This window comes from Ornithorhynchus anatinus, chromosome 4 (assembly GCF_004115215.2).
Source record: "Ornithorhynchus anatinus isolate Pmale09 chromosome 4, mOrnAna1.pri.v4, whole genome shotgun sequence".
Lineage (NCBI taxonomy): Eukaryota > Metazoa > Chordata > Mammalia > Monotremata > Ornithorhynchidae > Ornithorhynchus > Ornithorhynchus anatinus.
The window spans coordinates 127861542-127880740 of NC_041731.1; the positions used below are offsets into that span (position 1 = coordinate 127861542).

A 19199-nucleotide genomic window follows, 5' to 3' on the forward strand; every position below is an offset into this window, starting at 1 on the left:
ACATTATTATTATTATTATTATTATTATGTGGCATGCACCGTACTAATCACTGTACTCAGCTAAACAGATTGGACACAGTCCATGTCCCACAGTGGGTTCACAGTTTTAATCTCCATTTTATCGGTGAGGTAACCGAGGCACAGAGAAGTTATACCAGACTCTCCCAGGCACTTAGTACAGTGCTCTGCACACAGTAAGTGCTCAATCAATATCACTGATGGATTGATGAAACCCGTTCACCTCCAACATCGGATTGGTCCTTGGCCTCCGGCATGAAGAATGTCGTTTGACAAGCTTCGTTTCTATGGGGATCTAATACAGCCTCTCTCTTCAAATGCAAAAATTCATCCTGCAAGAGGAGATGCTTTTTCTGAAGAAAATCAAAGCCAGAAGGGAAAAATCGGATTAGCACCTTCATCATTGTTATTATTATACTGAGATAAGAACAAACATTCATGGTTTTGATCATTTTAAGAAATGCCTCCCGGGTTTTAGCATTCTTAGAGAAGGCTTACGGAATACCTATGTTCCAGTCTAAGACAATCGGCCCTAATTGAATTAAGCCAGAATGTAGGCACACCCTTTTTATTTTTATTACCAATAATTATAATGATCATAGTGGTATTTGTCAAACATTTCTTATGAGCTAAGCACTTTACTAAGTGCAAGGGGAGACAAACGTGCAACAGGGAAAAGCACTGTGGCTTAGTGGAACAGGCAAGGACTTGGGAGTCAGAGGTCTTGCGTTCTAATTCCGGCTCTGCCACTTGTCAGCTGTGTGACCTTGGGTAAGTCACTTCACTTCTCTGGGCCTCAGTTACCTCATCTGTAAAATGGGGATTAAGACTGTGAGCCCCACGTGGGACAACCTGATGATCTTGTATCTACCCCAGAGCTTAGAACACTGACTGGCACATAACAAGCGCTTAACAAACACCATCATCATCGTCATCATAAAAGATAACCAGATTAGGCTCAGTGCCTTGTACCACACAGGGCGTAAAGTCTAAACCGGAGGGAGAAGAGTTATTTTATTGCCGTTTTATAGATGTGGAAAGTGAGGCACAGAAAAGAGAAGTGAGTTGCCCAAGGTCATAAAGCAGGCAAGGGGGGAGGTTAGGATTAGAACTCAGGTCTCTGACCTGACTCTGAGTCCTGCGCTCTTTCCAGTGGGCCACTTTCTGCCCCAAAGCTAATTTACCTTCAGTTGTGATGTCAAAGAAGTGAGTAGAATCTGTAAATCTTTGGATCTGCCTTTTAGATCTTGGGTTTCCTAAATTTAATAGACAAAATTCATTCATTCAGTCAATCATATTTATTGAGCGCTTACTGCGTGCAGAGCACTGTAGTAAGCGCTTGGAAAGTACAATAATAGTTTTGAATTAGATTGGATGGTCTGTGCACCATATTTGCTTTTATATACTTACAAGATTATATCAATCAATACTCAAGACGTGCTCAGTGACCTATGGGGACTCGGTCAGTCAATCATATTTACTGAGTGCTTACTTTATGTGGAGCACTGTACTAAGCGATTGAGAGAGTAATAATAACAATAATAATAATAATGGTACTTGTTAAGCACTTACTATGTGCCAAGCACTGTTCTAAGCGCTGAGGTAGCTACAAGGCAATCAGGTTGTCCCACAGTCTTAATCCCCATTTTACAGATGAGGGAACTGAGGCGCAGAGAAATTAAGTGACTTGTCCAAAGTCACACAGCTGAGTAGTAGCAGAGGCGGGATAAGAACCCACGACCTCTGACTCTGAAGCCCGGGCTCTTGCCACTGAGGTCCGCTGGCACCCTTCAATATAACTATGTAACAATACAACAGACACATTGCCCACCCACACTGAGCTCTGGCAGGCCCCATTTAGGGAGCCCTGCTTCACTGACTGCTGCATCAAGTGCTTAGTATAGTGCTCTATACACAGTAAGTGCACAATAAATACGATTGAATGAATTGACAGAACATTTTGCCGTCCTAGGTTCTTGTGCGAGAATCATAACTCAAGCAGAAGTGAAAACCACAATCCTGGAAGGTAAAAAAGCTTCGAATTCTTTATCATTCAACCATTTCTTTGCTATGGATTTTTTAAGGAAGTCAAACAATCGAGATGATTCGATTTATATCTTAGCAAAATTAAGTTTGCTTTAGGCGAACTGAGATCACACCATAGGATTTGGCTAACACACACATATTGATATAAAGCCATTATCAGCACTTGTGCAGATATGCACATTTAACTGTGCCATTACTTATTCTGCACAATCTATTTGTAAATGCTCTGTCAGTCATTCTATTTATTGAGCACTTACCCTATGCAGACCACTGTACTACGCACTGGGGAGAGTACAATATACCAATATATTACAATATAACAGACACACAATCTCTGCCTGCAATGAGTTTATAGTCAAGATATTCTGTCTCTCCGTCTTTAGATATTTCTCTCTCTCCCGATAGAGGGTAAGTACCTTATGGGCAAGGAATTTTTCTTATGCTTGTGATACTTTGTTAAATACTTAGCATAAAGCACTTAGTACAGTGCTCGGCACACAGTAAGTGCTCAATAAATATGATTGGATGAATGAATAAAAGCGTTTCACCCAGTGTGTGCTAAAATAGCATTATGAGGATCCACTCCTGGATTTTCCTGTTTTACTGGATTCTGACAAAGTTCCAGATTTTTTCCGGGGGTAAAAGCGTACCTTCAGTCTGGCTACTCCAAATAAGGAACAAAATGACACTGACATTTCTACAACTGTCATTTTACATTCTTCATTGTGTGACTTTGGGCAAGTCACTTAAATTCTCTGTGCGTCAGTTACCTCATCTGTAAAATGGAGATTGAGACTGTGAGCCCCACGTGGGACAACCTGGTTACTTTTTTGTCTCCCCCAGCGCTTAGGACAGTGCTTGGCAAATAGTAAGTGCTTAACAAATACCATTATTATTATTATACATATCTTGACTAACCTAAGGGAAAAAAATCCATGAATAAATAAAAGCTGCAGATTGCCTATCCTTTAATTAAATGGTTCAGGTGGAAAGAACGAGAGGGGAAGGAGAATAAGCTCACTGTGGTGAGGGAACATTCCTAGCAACTCTCGTTTCGCACTCTCCAAATAATGATAATAGGATTAATACCAATAAACATAATAATGATGTTTGTGAAACACTTCCTTTCTGTCAAGCAATGTTCAGATACATTCCCTGTCCCACAGAGAATACTGTCTAAAACAGAGGGAAGAGGATTTAATCCCCACTTTACAGGTGAGGTAACTGAGGCCCAGAGAGGTGAAGAGACTACCCCAAGGCCGCACAGCAGACAAGTGGAGGAACTGGGATTAGAAGCCAGGTCTTCTGACTCCCAAGCCCATGCTCTGTCCACAAGGCTATGCTGGTTCTCAAGCGCTTAGTAGAGTGTTCTGCACAGAGTAACCACTAAATACCGTCGATTGATTTATTAAGAAGAAAAAGGGGGAACATTTTGAGAAGGAGGTGGGTGGGAGAGTAGAAGAGGTGGTAAGTGAGCTCTAGGTTTAAGTAATAAAATTCCGATCCCTGTACTGGACAAAGATCTTGCCTCCCATGGGGCTCCAATCAACTTTGTCCCAATTTTCCAGAAGAGGAAAGTGAAGTCTGAAGAAGTCAAGTGCCAGAAAATCGCTGATGGTTGGGGAAGCAGCAGCTTTATGAGCTATCACATTCCCACTTTGGAAGAGAAAAAAAAATCTTAGAATCAAAATCCTTATAAAAAAGTATCATCAGTCCATCAAGGATATTTACTGAGCCCTTGCTATTTGCAGAGCGTTGTTCTAAGCGCTTGGAAAAATACAGAGGAGTAGTGTGGCTTAGTGGATAGAACATGGGCCTGGGAGTCAAGGAGGACCTGGGTTCTAATCTTGGCTGTGCCACATATCTGTTGCGTGACCTTGGGCAAATCATTTAACTTCTCTGGGCATCAACTACCTCATCTGTAAAATGGGGAATAAGAGTGTGAGTCCCATATGGGACAGGTTCTGTGTCCAACCTGAGTGACTTTTATCTACCCCAGCACTTAGAGCAGTGCTTAACAAGTGCCATATTCATTATTATTACAATATCAGTAGGATAGTGCCTTGCCTACAGGAGCTTACAATCCACAGAGACATTAATATAAATTACAGAGAGGAAATAGAGTACGAGGATATGTACCTCAGGGTTATGAGGTTAGGAGAGTAGCAATGCGCTTAAGTACTTAGCAAAGTATCTTCCTTGGATTCAGTAGCCAAAGCTGAAATTCAAATTCTCAAACAGTAGAATCTGTAAAACACTATTTACTAGATCCCATACTATTTCAAAGAGTCAGACACAGACTGAGATCAGCAAATGCTCCAGTGATTACAAGTGTTGTATCTGTTCAGCGCTTACTGTCAGCGAAGCACTGTGCTTAAACACTGGGGTAGATAGAGGATCAAACATAGCTCCTGTTCCACTGGAATAGACACAAGACAATCACGCTGGACACAGTGCCTGTCCCACAGTCACAGTCTAAGGTAGAAGGTGAGCCGGTATTTAATCCACCAGTTTACAGATGAGGAAACTGAGGCAAAATATAGAGCTTAAACACCTTTATGTGCATTCTCATAGAACCTCATATTTCTCACCAGGTTGTACTTTTAAAAGATTCCAAATAAACTCCATCAATCGATGCTATTTGTTGAGCACTTACTGTGCTTTTGGGAGAAGATAATAGAATTGGTGGACACACTGTCTTCAAGGAGTTTCATTCTTCTAACTATTCATTTTGATTTCATTACAGGTTCTTTCAAGCTTATGCTTGATTACCTTCTTAAAATGAATAATCTTCTGAAATGATGGTTCACTTCGACAGAGGTTTACCCCAGTAGAGAAGCAGTGTGGCCTAGTAGAAAGGTTGGGGGCCTGGGTTTAAATCTCCCATCTTCCTTACTGGTTGGGTGACCCAGAAAAAATCTAGGGAAGCTGGTCAGTCATTCAGTCAGTCGGTCAATCAATTGGATTTAATGAGTGCTTACTATGTGCAGAGCACTGTGCAAAGCAGGCGGGAGAGGTCAGTATAACAATATCAAAGACACATTCCCTGCCCACATGAGATTACAGTCTAGAGGAGGAGACAGACATTAATATTAATAAATGAATTACAAATATGTATATAAGTGGTGTGGGGCTGGGAGGGGGGTTGAATAAAGGGAACAAGTCAGGATGATGCAGAAGGGAATGGGAGAAGAGGAAAGGGGGGCTTAGTCAGGGAAGGCCTCCTGGAGGATATGGGCCTTCAATTCATTCATTCAATAGTATTTATTGAGTGCTTACTATGTGCAGAGCACTGTACTAAGCGCTTGGAACGCACAATTCGGCAACAGATGGAGACAATCCCTACCCAATGACGGGCTCACACTCTAATCGGGGGAGACAAGACTTTGAAGTGAGGGGAGAGTCATTGTCTGTCAGATATGAGGAGGGAGGGTGATCCAGGCCAGAAGCAGGACGTGGGTGAGAGGTTGGTGGTGAGATAGATGAGATGGAGGTACAGTGAGAAGGTTGGCATTAGAGGAGTGAGGTGTGCAGGCTGGGTAGGAGTAGGGGAACAGTGAGGTGAGGTAGGAGAAGGCAAGGGGATGGATGGCTTTAAAGCCAATAATGCGGAGATTCTGTTTGATGAGGTGGTGGATGGGCAGCTCCTAGATTAAGTTTTCTTGTTTTTGTCCCTCTGTGTCCCCCGATTAGACTGTAAACCCATAGATGGGCCGGGATTGTCTCTATTTGTTGCCGAATTGTACATTCCAAGTGCTTAGTACAGTGCTCTGCACATAGTAAGCACTCAATAAATACTACTGAATGAATAGAGGCTCTTGAGGAGAGGGGAAACACCACCTGAACGCTTCTGTGGAAAAACTGGTCTGTGTCTCAGTTCCCTCCTCTGCAAAATAAACGCCTTTCTCCCGGGCTGACTGCATTTCGTTTAGCCCAGCGTTTAGCACGTATCAAGTGCTTAACAAATACCTTCAGGAGTATTACAATTTATACATTTTTTAATCCGTTGGCCAGACAAGCCAAATTGGTGGGAATTGTAAGGAAGAATTCATTTTTCGGCCACAAGAGGACTGTATTGGAAAAGGAGTAAAGGGCTCTTCAGGCTGGCACCTACAAAAGGAATTCTGCCTGGAGTCCAGAAGGAAATACAGGTGAGGAATAATTTTGTAACAATAATAATGATAATTCACTAATTCAATAGTATTTATTGAGCGCTTACTATGGGCAGAGCACTGTCCTAAGCGCTTGGAATGGACAATTTGGCAACAGATTCATTCATTAATTCATTCAATAGTATTTATTGAGCGCTTACTATGGGCAGAGCACTGTACTAAGCGCTTGGAATGTACAAATCGGTAACAGAGACAGTCCCTGCCCTTTGACGGGCTTATAGTCTAATCTAACAGATAACAACTGTGATATTTGTTGAGCGCTTACTGTGTGCAGAAGTATTGAATATTGTGTATTCAATAAATACAATTGAATGAATGCTAGGCACTGTACTAAGCTCTGGGGTGGATACAAGCTAATCGGGTTGCACACAGTCCCTGTCTCATGTGGGGCTTACAGTCTCCTTCCCTATTTTACAGATGAGTTAAGTGAGGCCCAGCAAAGTGGAGTGCCTTAAGCAAGGTCACACAGCAGACAAGTGGCAGAGGTGGGATCAGAACCCATGATCTTCTGACTTCAGGCTTGGGCTTTATCCACTATATCATTCTGCTTCTGTGCTCAATATCTTCCTCAACCGCATATGGTAACTCTGCTACTCCACGAAGTCATGCGATTGATTTCCAATTGTCATTTCTCACATTTCTTTGCTTGATCTCCCCATTCAAATTAGAACACACTCCCAGCTTCACAGCACTTAAATCCAAATGCCTAAATTTTTCTTCTTCCCCTACTGGGAATTTATTTCAAGGCCTGTATCACACATTAGATTGTAACCCCTTGAAGGCAGAAATCAAGTCTACCAACTCTGTTGTATTGGAGTCCCCCAAGTGCTTGGGATAGTGCTCTGCACATTCAGCCCTCAGCAATCAATTACATTTATTGAGCGCTTACCGTGTGTAAACCACTGTACTGAGAAATGGGGAGATTACCATATAACAGAGTTGGTAGATACATTCCCAACCTACAACGAGCATACAATCTAGAGGAGAAGAGATACATGAATATAAATAAATTACGGACCTGTACATATGTGCTGTGGGGCTGAGCACAGGCTTGGAAGTCAGAAGGACCTGGGTTCTGATCCCAGCTCTGCTACTTGTCTGCTGTGTGACCTTGAGTAAGTCACTTCACTTTTCTGTGCCTCAGTTACTTCATCTTTAAAAGGGGGATGAAGACTGTGAGCCCCATGTGGAACAGGGACTGTGTCCAACCTGATCAGCTTGAATCTACCCCAGCGCTTACAGCACAGCTTGACACATAATAATAATAATTATAAAGGTATTAGTTGAGTGGTTACTACGTGCAAGACACTGTACTAAGCGCTGGGGCGGATATGAGCAAATCGGGTTGGACACTTTTTCTGTCCCAGGTGGGACTCCTAGTCTCAATCCCCATTTTACAGATGAAGTAGCTAAGGCACGGAAAAGTGAAGTGACTTGCCCAAGGTCATACAGCAGACAAGTGGTGGAACCAGGATTATTAAGTGCTTAACAAATATATTAAAAAAAGGGAGGGCAGAGATGGGCGTGGAGCCCCCATCTTCTGACTCCAGGACCTGTATACTTTCCACTAGACCATACAAAATCCTTAATGGTGAATAATACAAAAGCCAGAAAAAATGAGAGAGAAAGTGAAGATGGGATTGAAGCCATTCCCCAGAAACACTCAAATACATATCTTTAAATCATATATTAGAAATTATTTATTCATATTCATGTCAGTCTCCCCGCTAGACCATAAGCTCATTATAGGCAGGAAGCATGTTTGCTAATTCTGTTGTATTTTATTAATAATAATAATAATAATAAAATTGTATTTGTTAACCACTTACTACGTGTCAGGCACTGTGCTTAGTGCTAGGGTAATAACAATAATAATAATAATTATATTTGTTAAGCACTTACTATGTCCCAAGCACTGTTTTAAGTACTGGGGTAGATACAAAGTAATCAGGTTGTCCCATATAGGGCTCACAGTCTATCCACAGGGTAGATAAAAGATAATGGTTTGGAAAAAATCCCTTTCCTTTTTTTATCTGCATTTATCCCCATTTTACGGATGAGGTAACGGAAGCCCAAAGAAGTGAAATGACTTGCCCGAGGTCACACAGCAGACAAGTGGCAGAGCAGGGACTGGAACCCAGGTCCTCTGACTCTCAGTCCCGTATTCTATCCACTAGATCCCACCGCTCTCCTTTTCCATGTTACCTGGTTCATTCTCTCTGTTCAGTCCTCATCCACTCCAATTCCATTCCCCCAGAATAATTCTCCCAACTCCTAGTCAATTCTCCCAATCCACGTTATGTTCCCCAGATGAATACACTCTATGCCTTACTTCAAACCTCATCTCTCCTCTCCTTCAGGCTTGACTAAAAATCCACCTCATACATAACGCCTTCCTAAGTTCATTCTCTCTCACTCCCTTGCTCATCGCCTGACCTATCACCTCAGAGCTTGGGGATAATTCTTAAAACTTTTTTTTTTAAAAAAACTCAAATTTACTTGTAGAATCCTAATGAAATATTGGCTTCCTTTTCAATCAATCATATTTATTGAGCATTTAATGTTGCACTTTCCTACGAAATCAGGAGCAATTAATGAGCGTTTCCTCTGTGCACTCTGTACTATATTCAGAGCTCGGGGGAGTCCAATGTGACAGACTTGCGAGACATGTTTCCTGCCTACGAGCTTACAGTATAGAGTCCTTTTCCTTAGAATAGAAGTTCCAGCCTCAAAGAACATGCCTTATTCTCTTCTTCTGTGCTTTCAGTTCAGTTAAAGTCACTGAAATCTTCTTGAGGACAAGGGATAATGCCTGTCAACTCTATTATATCGTATTCTTCCAAGCCCTTAGTACAGTGATCTGCACAAAGGAATTGCTCAATAAATACCACTGATTGATTTCAGGGTTGCCATCCTGCCCTTGGTGGGGATAGAAAGAGTACTGGCCTGGGAGTCAGAGGTCGTGGGTTCTACTTCCAGTTCCACCACTTGTCTGCTGGGTGACCTTGGGCAAGCCACTTAACTTCTCTGGGCCTCAGTTACCTCATCTGGAAAATGGGGATTATGACTGTGAGCCCCCCGTGGGACAACCTGATTACCTTGTATCTACCTCAGCGCTTAGGACAGTGCTTGGCATATAGTAAGCGCTTAATAAATATCATAGTAATAATAATAAAGCAATCTCTAATAATAATAATAATGTTGGTATTTGTTAAGCGCTTACTATGTGCAGAGCACTGTTCTAAGCACTGGGGGAGACACAGGGGAAATCAGGTTGTCCCACATGAGGCTCACAGTCTTCATCCCCATTAGACAGATGAGGTAACTGAGGCCCAGAGAAGTGAAGTGACTCGCCCACAGTCCCACAGCTGACAAATGGCGGAGGCGGGATTCGAACCCATGACCTCTGACTCCCCAGCCCGGGCTCTTTCCACCAGGCTACGCTGCAATCTCTACCCACAAGGAGTCTACAGTCCCTCTTTTTTTCCTTTGCAATTAAAGTAGTGAAAGAGGCATTATGAAAGAACTTAATTTTCTTGTCTTCAACACCTAAAGGGGCATAATAAAGATGATTTTTTTTTAATGGGGCTTGTTAAGAGCTTACCATGTGCCAGGCACAATACTAAGCTCTGGGGTAGATTCAAGATAATAATCAGACTGGATATAGTCCCTTCACCCCCATAAGGCTCAAATTCTTATTCCACATTTTATAGTTGAGATAATTGAGGCCCAGAGACATGAAGTGACTTACCCAAGGTCACACAGCAGTTAAGTGTTGGGGCTGCGATTAGAACCCGGGTCCTCTGATTCCCAGGCTAATGCTCTTTCCCTCAGGTCATGCTATATCTCATGATGACAAGTCAGTCAATCATATTTATTGAGAACTTAATACAGTGCTCTGCAGATTGTAAGTGCTTACTAAATATGAATGACTGACTACAATACAAAGATATTTCCTTAGGTGCTGTGGGACTAAGGTGAATATCAAAGTGATAAAGGGTTTTTACTCCTCTCATTTGAGGCCTCCCCAGTGAAACCTCAAAGCACTGTACTAAGCATTGGGTGAGTAAAATACAATAATAAACAGACACATTCCCGGCCCACAAAGAATGACAGTCTACATATTTACCTCTCTCGGCAAACTAAACATTTTATTTCACGCACAGCATGGCATAGTGGATAGAGCACACGCTAGGGAGTCAGAAGTTCATGGGTACTAATTCCAACTCTGCCACTTGTCTGCTGTGTTACCTTGGGCAAGCCACTTCACTTCTCTGGATCTCAGTTCCCTCATCTATAAAATGGGGACTGAGACTTGAGCCCCTCATGGGACAGGGACTGTGTCCAACCCCATCTGCTGGTGTTCACTCCAGCGCTTAGTACAGTGCCTGGCACATAGGATGCACTTAAAAAGTACTAGTTATTATTATTATTATTATTAATAATGTACCTACTGTTAGTTTGGGAGCCTCTTGGGGGGCTGGGACCATGTCTAATTCTAAGTGACCCTGGGAATATTTTCTAGCAATTAGTATAATTTTTTTTGCAAACAGCTGGCAGAATTACAGAATTACACTTGCTGCTACTTCTGGGGAAAATGATCTCATGACAGATCGAAAATGGAATAACTGAATGCCATACCAAAAAATCATGAATCGTTTCACAGAGCTCTGCAATTTTCTTGAACATGACTGGATCCTAGAAGAGAGAAAGAAAAGAAAGTGTTAACACCATTCAGGGTTGACATCACCATCAGTGGTATTTGTTAATAATGTTGGTATTTGTTACGCGCTTACTATGTGCCGAGCACTGTTCTAAGCGCTGGGGTAGACACAGGGGAATCAGGTTGCCCCACGTGGGGCTCACAGTCTTAATCCTCATTTTACAGATGAGGTAACTGAGGCACCAAGAAGCTAAGTGACTTGCCCAAAGTCACACAGCTGACAAGTGGCCGAGCCGGGGTTCGAACCCATGACCTCTGACTCCAAAGCCCGTGCTCTTTCCACTGAGCCACACTGTTTCTCAATTTGTTAAGCGCTTACTGTGGGCGGAGCACCGTACTAATCACTTGGGAGAATACAAAATAGAGTTGGTAGACAGGTTCCCTGTCCACAGTGAGCTGACAGTCTAGAAGGTCACATTTTAGGCTGGATCTTCTTAATCAATTAATGGTGTTTGTTAAGTGCTGTGCTTATTGAGTCCTTCCTGTGTGCAGAGCACTGTCCTAAGCGCTTGGGAGATTACAGTATGAGTTGGTAGACAAATCCTGCCCACAAGGAGTTTACAGCCCAGATGGAGAGGCAGATAATGAATAGTGAATACACTACAGATTTGTACAGAGAAATCTGTGGATCTGTGGATCCACTATCAGAACAATGGCAGATGGAGAGCGTGGTGTTCTGGGAGAGATGTATCCATGGCCCTGTTATGGGTCAGAGACCACTCAACGGCAAAAGACAAAACAGGAAAGCATCATGGCACAGTGGCAAGAGCACAGGCTTGGGAGTCAGAGGAGGGTTCTCATCCCGGTCCGCCACTTGTCTGCTGTGTGACCTTGGGTAAGTCACTTCTCCGTGCCTCAATTACCTGATCTGTAAAATGGGGATTAAGACCGTGAGCTTCATGTGGGACAGGCCCTGTGTCCAACCTGATTACCTTGTATCTACACCAGGAGTTGGAACAGTGCTTTGCACACAGTTAGTGCTTAAATACCATAATTATTATTACATAAATGCTGTGGGGATGAGTCTAATATCCAATTTTTAAAGGGCACAGATCTAAGTGTACTGGTGATGCAGAAGGGAGAAAGATTAGGGATAGACTGTGAACCCGTTGTTGGACCGGGATTGTCTCTACCTGTTGCTGAATTGTACATTTTAAGTGCTTAGTACAGTGCTCTGCACATAGTAAGCGCTCAATAAATATGATTGAATGAATGGGGAGGTCTTCACTGGGAAGACCTCAAAGGAGAGTGAACACTTGATCATTTTCAGATCTGAGTCTAAAGCACTTTGGGAAATATCCTTATATGATACTATTTCCTATTACTACATTACTACTACTTACTACTACTATTTTACTACTATTACTATTTTATTTTAAATTTTATTTTAATGTCTGTTTCTCCCTGTTGACTGTAGGCTCCCTGTGGAAAGGGATCAGTTCCACCAACTCCACTTCTTTATACTTTTCAAATTGCTTAGTACAGTGCTCTCCTCACAGTAAGCACTGAATCAAAGCCACTGATTACTGATTGATTTATCTATCGATTGATCAACCTCCCCTATGTCCACAGAGTCGCCTGCCCATATGCAGCACCCACGTTACGGCAATTTTTCTTCACTATGGAAATTCCATGCCTTTCATTAATTGTTACTAAAGTTTTCCAGAACTAATCCGTCATTAAATGGATAAATGTTCTTCTGAACATAATAAATTAGGAAATTATTTTCCTCTATCCACAGTTGTGGAATGCTACCCCATACCGGAAGAGGTCAACCCCTAGCTACCTAGTTTCACACTTCTATGGTTTGGCACTGAATTTAGGATGTTCCACAAAAGTTTATCCAGTTCTTTAAGTTGCACCAACTGGATTAATGTTTTAGCCTCCTCTCTGATCTCCCTTCCTCCTGTCTCTCCCCATTCCAGTCTATACTCACTCTGCTTCCCTCATTATCTTTCTACAGAAAAGCTCTGGGCATGTCAAGCTCTTCCTCAAAAACCTCCAGTGGTTGCCTATCAACCTTCGCATGAAGCAAAAACTGCTTACTCTTGGCTTCAAAGGTCTCCATCACCTTGCCCCCTCTTCTCTCACCTCCCTTCTCTCCTTCTATAGCCTAGCCCACACACTCCGCTTCTCTGCTGCCGCTAACCTCCTCACCGTCCCCCGTTCTCACCTGTCCCACTGTCGACCCCTGGCCCACATCCTATCTATGGCCTGGAATGCCCTCCCTCCTCACATCTGTCAAACTAAGTCTCTTCCCCTCTTCAAAACCCTACTGAGCTCACCTCCTCCAGGAGGCCTTCCCAGACTGAGCCCTCCTTTTCCCTCTGCCCCTCCTCTCCACCCCATTCCCCCTACTCATTCCCTCCCTCTGCTCTACCCCCTTCCCCTCCCCATAGCACTCGTGCATATTTGTATATATTATTACTCTATTTTGTTAATGATGTGTATATCCCAATGATTCTATTTATCTTGATGGTATTGATGCCTACTTGTTTTGTTCTGTTGTCTGTCTCCCCCTTCTAGACTGTGAGTCCATTGTTGGGCAGGGATTGCTTTTATCTGTTGCTGAATTGTACATTCCAGGCACTTAGTACAGTGCTCTGCACACAGTAGGCACTCAATAAATACGATTGAATGAATGCCCATCTGAACCCATTTCTTCTCACCTTATCAAAACACATGCCCCCTCCCTTCCTTCCCTAATTGCCATCTTCAACTGTTCTCTCTCCAGTGGCTTCTTCCTCACTGCTTTCAAAGATGCCCATGCCTCCCCTTTCCTAAAAAAGCCCTCCTTTGACCCACAACTCCCACCAGTTATCACCCCATCTCCCCCCATCAATTCTCTCTAAAATTCCTTGATTAAGTTGTCATTGTCTGCATTTGCTGTCTCAAGCTCCTCTCCTCCGATTCTCACCTGGATCCCCTCCTATCTGGCTTCCATCCTCTGCACTCCACAGGGCGGCCTCTCAGAGGTAACCGATGTCTCCTTCTTGCCAAGTCCAGCAGCTTCTATTCCATCTTAATCCTCCTTGACCTCTCAGCTGCCTTTGACACGGTTGACCACCCTCTTATCCTGGAAATATTATCCAACCTCGGCTTCACAGACACTGTCCTCTTACGGTTCTCCTCCTTCATTCTGGCTGCTCATTCTCAGTCTCTTTCATTGGTTTCTCCTTTGCCTCCCACCCCCTAATTATGGGAGCTCCTCAAAATTCAGTTCTGGGTCCCCTTCTATTCTCCATCTACACCTGCTCCCCTGGAAAACTCAATTTGTTCCCGTGGCTTCAACTCTTACCTCTATACGCATGATTCCCAAATCTACATCCCCCACCCTCATCTCTCTTCCTCCCTGCAGTCTCTCATTTCCTCCTGCCTTCGAGACATCTCTACTTCATTGTCCCGCCAACACCTCTAACTTAACATGTACCCCATCTTCTCCGTGACTTTTCCTTCACTGTAGACAGCACTACCATCCTTCCTGTTTCACAAGCCTGTAAACTTGGTGTAATCATTCATTCTTTCAAATGTATTTATTGAGCGCTTATTGTGTGCAGAGCACTGTGCTAGGTGCTTGGCAAGTACAATTCAGCAACAGATAGAGACAATCCCTACCCAAAAACGGGCTCACAGTCTTGAAGGGGGAGACAGACAACAGAACAAAACCATTAGACAGGCATCAATACCATCTAAATAGATAAACAGAACCATAGATAAATGCAAATCCTTAACAAAATAAATAGAGCAATAAATATGTACAAATATATACAAGTGCTCTGGAGAGGGGAAGGGGGTAGAACAGAGGGAGGGGTTGAGCAGAGAACAATGGGGAGGGGAGGAGGAGCAGAAGGAAAGGGAGGGCTCAGTCTGGGAAGGCCTCCTGGAGGAGGTGAGATCTCAGTAGGGTTTTGAAGAGGGGAAGGGAGTTAGTTTGGTGGAGGTGAGGAGGGAGGGCGTTCCAGGCCAGAGATAGGACGTGGGCCAGGGTTCGATGGTGGGACAGGTGAGAGGGAGGTCCAGGGAGGAGGTTAGTGGCAGCAGAGGAGCGGAGTGTGCAGGCTGGGCCGTAGAAGGAGAAAAGGGAGGTGAGCTAGGAGGGGGTAAGGGGATGGACAGCTTTGAAGCCAATAGTGAGGAGTTTTTGTTTCATGCAAAGGTTGATAGGCAACCACTGGAGATTTTTGAGGAGGGGAGTGACATGCCCAGAACGTTTCTGTAGAAAGATAATCCGGGCAGCGGAGTGAAGTATAGACTGGAGCGGGGAGAGACAGGAGGATGGGAGATGAGAGAGGAGGCTGATGCAATAGTCCAGTTGGGATATTATGAGAGATTGTACCGGCAAGGTAGCAGTTTGGATGGAGAGGAAAGGGCGGATCTTGGCAATATTGTGAAGTTGAGACCTGCCGGTTTCGGTGACGGATTGGATGTGTGGGGTGAATGAGAGAGCAGAGTCAAGGATGACACCGAGGTTGTGGGCTTGTGAGACGGGAAGGATGACGGTGCCGTCCACAGTGACAGGAAAGTCAGGGAGAGGACAGGGCTTGGGAGGGAAGATAAGGAGCTCAGTCTTGGACATGTTGAGTTTTAGATGGCAGGCAGACATTCAGGTAGAGATGTCCTGAAGGCAGGAGGAGATGTGAGCCTGGAGGGAGGGAGAGAGAAGAGGCAGGGAGTTGTAGATTTGGGTGTCATCTGTAGAGAGATGAGAGTTGAAGCTGTGGGAACGAATGAGTTCAACAAGGGAGTGAGTGTAGATGGAGAATAGAAGCGGACCAAGAACTGACCCTTGAGGAACTCCTACAGTTAGGGGATGGGAGGGGGAGGAGGAGCCCGCGAAAGAGACCTAGACTCAACGGCCAGAGAGATAAGAGGAGAACCAGGAGAGGACAGAGTCTGTGAAGCCAAGGTTGGATAATGTGTTAAGGAGGAGAGGATGGTTGACACTGTCTAAGGTAGCTGAGAGAAGAAGGAGGATTAGGATAGAGTAAGAGCCATTGGACTTGCCAAGAGGGAGGTCACTGGTCCTTTGCAATGTTGCTAAAATCTGCTCTTTCCTCTCCATTAAAACTTTGACCATGTTAATCCAAACACTTATCTTTTCCCACCTTGACTACTGAATCAGCCTCCTTGCTGACCTCCCTGCCTCCAGTCTCTCCTGACTCCAGTCCATATTTCACTCTGCTGCCCATGTTTTTCTATAAAAACACTGAGTCCATGTTTCCCTACTCCTCAAGAACCTCCAGTGGTTGCCCATCCAACTCTGCATCAAACAGAAACTCCTCACCATTGGCTTTGAGGCAGTCTATCACCCTTCCCCCTCCTACCTCACCTCGCTGCTCTCCTATTACAACCCAGGCTGCACACTTCACTCCTCCAAAATTAACCTTCTCACTGTACCTCCATCTTGTCTATCTCGCCGGACTTCTTGCCCATGTTCTGCTTCTGGCCTGGAATACCTTCCCTCTTCATATTTGACAATTTCTTTCCTCACCTTCAAAGGCTTATCGAAGGCCCTTCTCCTCCAAGTAAGCCTTCCCCAACTAAGCCCTCATTTCCTCTTTTCCCACTCCCTTCTGTATCACTCTGATTTGCTCCCTTTATTCACCCCACTCTCAGCCCCACTACACTTATGTACATATCCGTAATTTATTTATTTTTTTATATTCAAGTCTTCCTCCCCCTCTAGACTGTGAGCTCATTGTGAATGTATCTACTAACTCTGTTGTATCGTACTCTCCCAAATGCCTGGTACAGTGCTCTACACACAGGAAGTGCTCAATAAATACAACCGATTGATAGATTTCGATTTTTCTATTACGGGTGGCCGAAACAACCCGTAGCTAGCATCTTGGCCATTCTGGCTTTAGGCGTTGCCTGGCTCTCCTTCCATTCTCCCCAGTCAATAAATATTCATTCAATCGTATTTATTGAGCACTTACTGTGTACAGAGCACTGTACTGAGCACTTGGGAGAGTGCAATACAGAGTTGGTAGACAAAATCTCTGTCCACAAAGATCTTACAATTAATACTATTTGCTTAGGCTCCAGCTCACTCAAAGCACTGTACTAAGTACAAGGGAAAGTAGCACAGTTTTTTGGGGGGGTTTTTATGGTATTTGTAAAATCCTTACTGTGTGGCAAGCACTGTTCTAAGCACTGGTGGATACTAATCAGGACTGATACAGACCGTGCTCCATATGAGGCTCACAGTCGAAGTAGGATGGAGAAGAGAGATTGAAATCCCATTCTGTAGTTGAGGAATCTGAGTCACGGAGAAATTAAGTGACTCGTTCAAGCTCACACAGCAGGCAAGTGATAGAGCGAGGGTTTAGAACCCAGGTCCTCTGTCCCAGGCCCATGTTCTACCTGCAGCGTGGCTTAGTGGAAACAGCATGGGTTTGGGAGTTAGGGGTCATGGGTTCTAATCCCAGTCAGCTGTGTGACTTTGGGCAAGTCACTTAACTTCTCTGTCCCTCAGTTACCTCATCTATAAAATGGGGATTAAGACTATGAGCTCCATGTGGGACAACTTGATTACCTTGTTTCTACCCCACTGCTTAGAACAGTGCTTGGCACATAGTAAGCACTTAACGAATACCATCATTATTATTTATTATTATGCTACTTCCCAGTTAGTAGACACAGTCCCTGCACTCATTGAATTTACAATCTGGGAGGCACCAACTCGATCTAATTAGAAAGATTTGCATTTCCTTCTCTCCCTCTCCCCCCACATCCGCCATTTCTTTTTTCTCAATCATGGATTCTTCCCTCCGAGATTCCAGACTGCCTCTTTCCTCGGATAATGGGATTTTCTCTAAACCGTGGAGAAGCAGCTACAGATCTGTGAGGAGGTTTCAATTAACTTCTCATTGCCCTCAGATGACCTAGGCTATTTTAGACCCCTTTTAAGGTATTGCTTTATTCTGGCTGAGTAGAAAAATGGATCATTTCATTAGGGATCCCAGGAGAACAGCCAATGGAAAGCTATTCAAGTGTATGTTCATTTGCAAGGCAGCTTATAAAAGGTTGGTCTGCTCAAAGCACTAAAAGCCCACTCCTTTTAATGCCTGGGACACCCTCTCTTCTTGACTAGACAGAATTCTGTTAAACAGCATCCAACTCGGGGAAAAAGTCTTGAAAACCACTGTGGGCTGGGTGGTTAAAACTGAAATGCTGACACCTCATAGGAGGAACTATCAATCCAATCACATTTATGGAGTGCTAACTGTGTGGAGAGCACTGTAGTAAGTGCCTGGGAGAGTACAGTACAAGAAATAACGGGCACATTCCTTGCCCACAATGAGCTTACACTCTGTGTTAATCTGATAGAAGAAAAGACACCGCATATGAATCCCACAGTAAACTTGCTGTGGGCAGGGAATAATAATAATAATAATGATAATAATGTTGGTATTTGTTAGGCGTTTACTATGTGCAGAGCACTGTTCTAAGCGCTGGGGTAGATACAGGGTAATCAGACTGTCCCACATGAGGTTCACAGTCTTCATCCCCATTTTACAGATGAGGTAACTGAGGCACAGAGAAGTTAAGTGACTTGTCCACAGCCACACAGCTGACAAGTGGCAGAGCCGGGATCCTAACCTATGACCTCTGACTCCCAAGCCCGGGTTCTTTCCACTGAGCCACGCTGCTTCCCCAATGTGTCTGTTTATTGTTATGTTGTACTCTCCCAAGTCCTTAGTACAGCTCTGTACACGGTACACACTCAATAGATACAATACAATGAATTTGGTGGAGAAAAGTTCAGTCCACGTAGTTCTGCAGGAGTTGCAACCTTATTGGAAGGGGCTGCAGAGCTCAGTGTCACCATCAATCAATGATATCTACTAACAACTGTGGTATTTATTAAGTGCTTAATATATGCTACGCACTGTTCTAAGAGCTGGGGTAGATAAAAGCACTTGTTGCTTCTTTTTTAATGGTATTTTTAAGCGCTTATTACGTGCCAGGCACTATACTAAATCCTGGGGTAGACGTGAGGTAATTAGGTTGGACATAGTCCCTGGCTCACGGTCTTAATCCCATTTTTCCAGATCAGGTAACTGAGGCACAGAAAAATGAAGTGACTCATCCAGTGACACAGAGCAGACAAGTGGCATAGCAGGGATTAGAACTCAGGTCTTTTTGAATCCCAGGCCCAAGCTCGGTAATGTACTCATATCAATATCTGTCTCTCCCTCTAGACTAGAAGCTCGTTATGGGCAGGGAATGTGTCT

At 43.8% G+C, this 19199-nt stretch overlaps 1 protein-coding gene across 1 annotated transcript in view; it reads right to left on the reverse strand.

Moving 5' to 3' along the window:
• Positions 1 to 19199, reverse strand: part of C4H4orf50 (chromosome 4 C4orf50 homolog) — a 109967-nt gene that overhangs the window by 77893 nt on the left and 12875 nt on the right. The window contains exons 5-7 of the mRNA XM_039911941.1: positions 10878 to 10934; positions 1203 to 1274; positions 242 to 371 (exon numbers count right to left, since the gene is read on the reverse strand). Of these exons, the coding sequence (XP_039767875.1) occupies positions 242 to 371; positions 1203 to 1274; positions 10878 to 10934 (259 nt within the window). The remainder of the gene's footprint in view (positions 1 to 241; positions 372 to 1202; positions 1275 to 10877; positions 10935 to 19199) is intronic.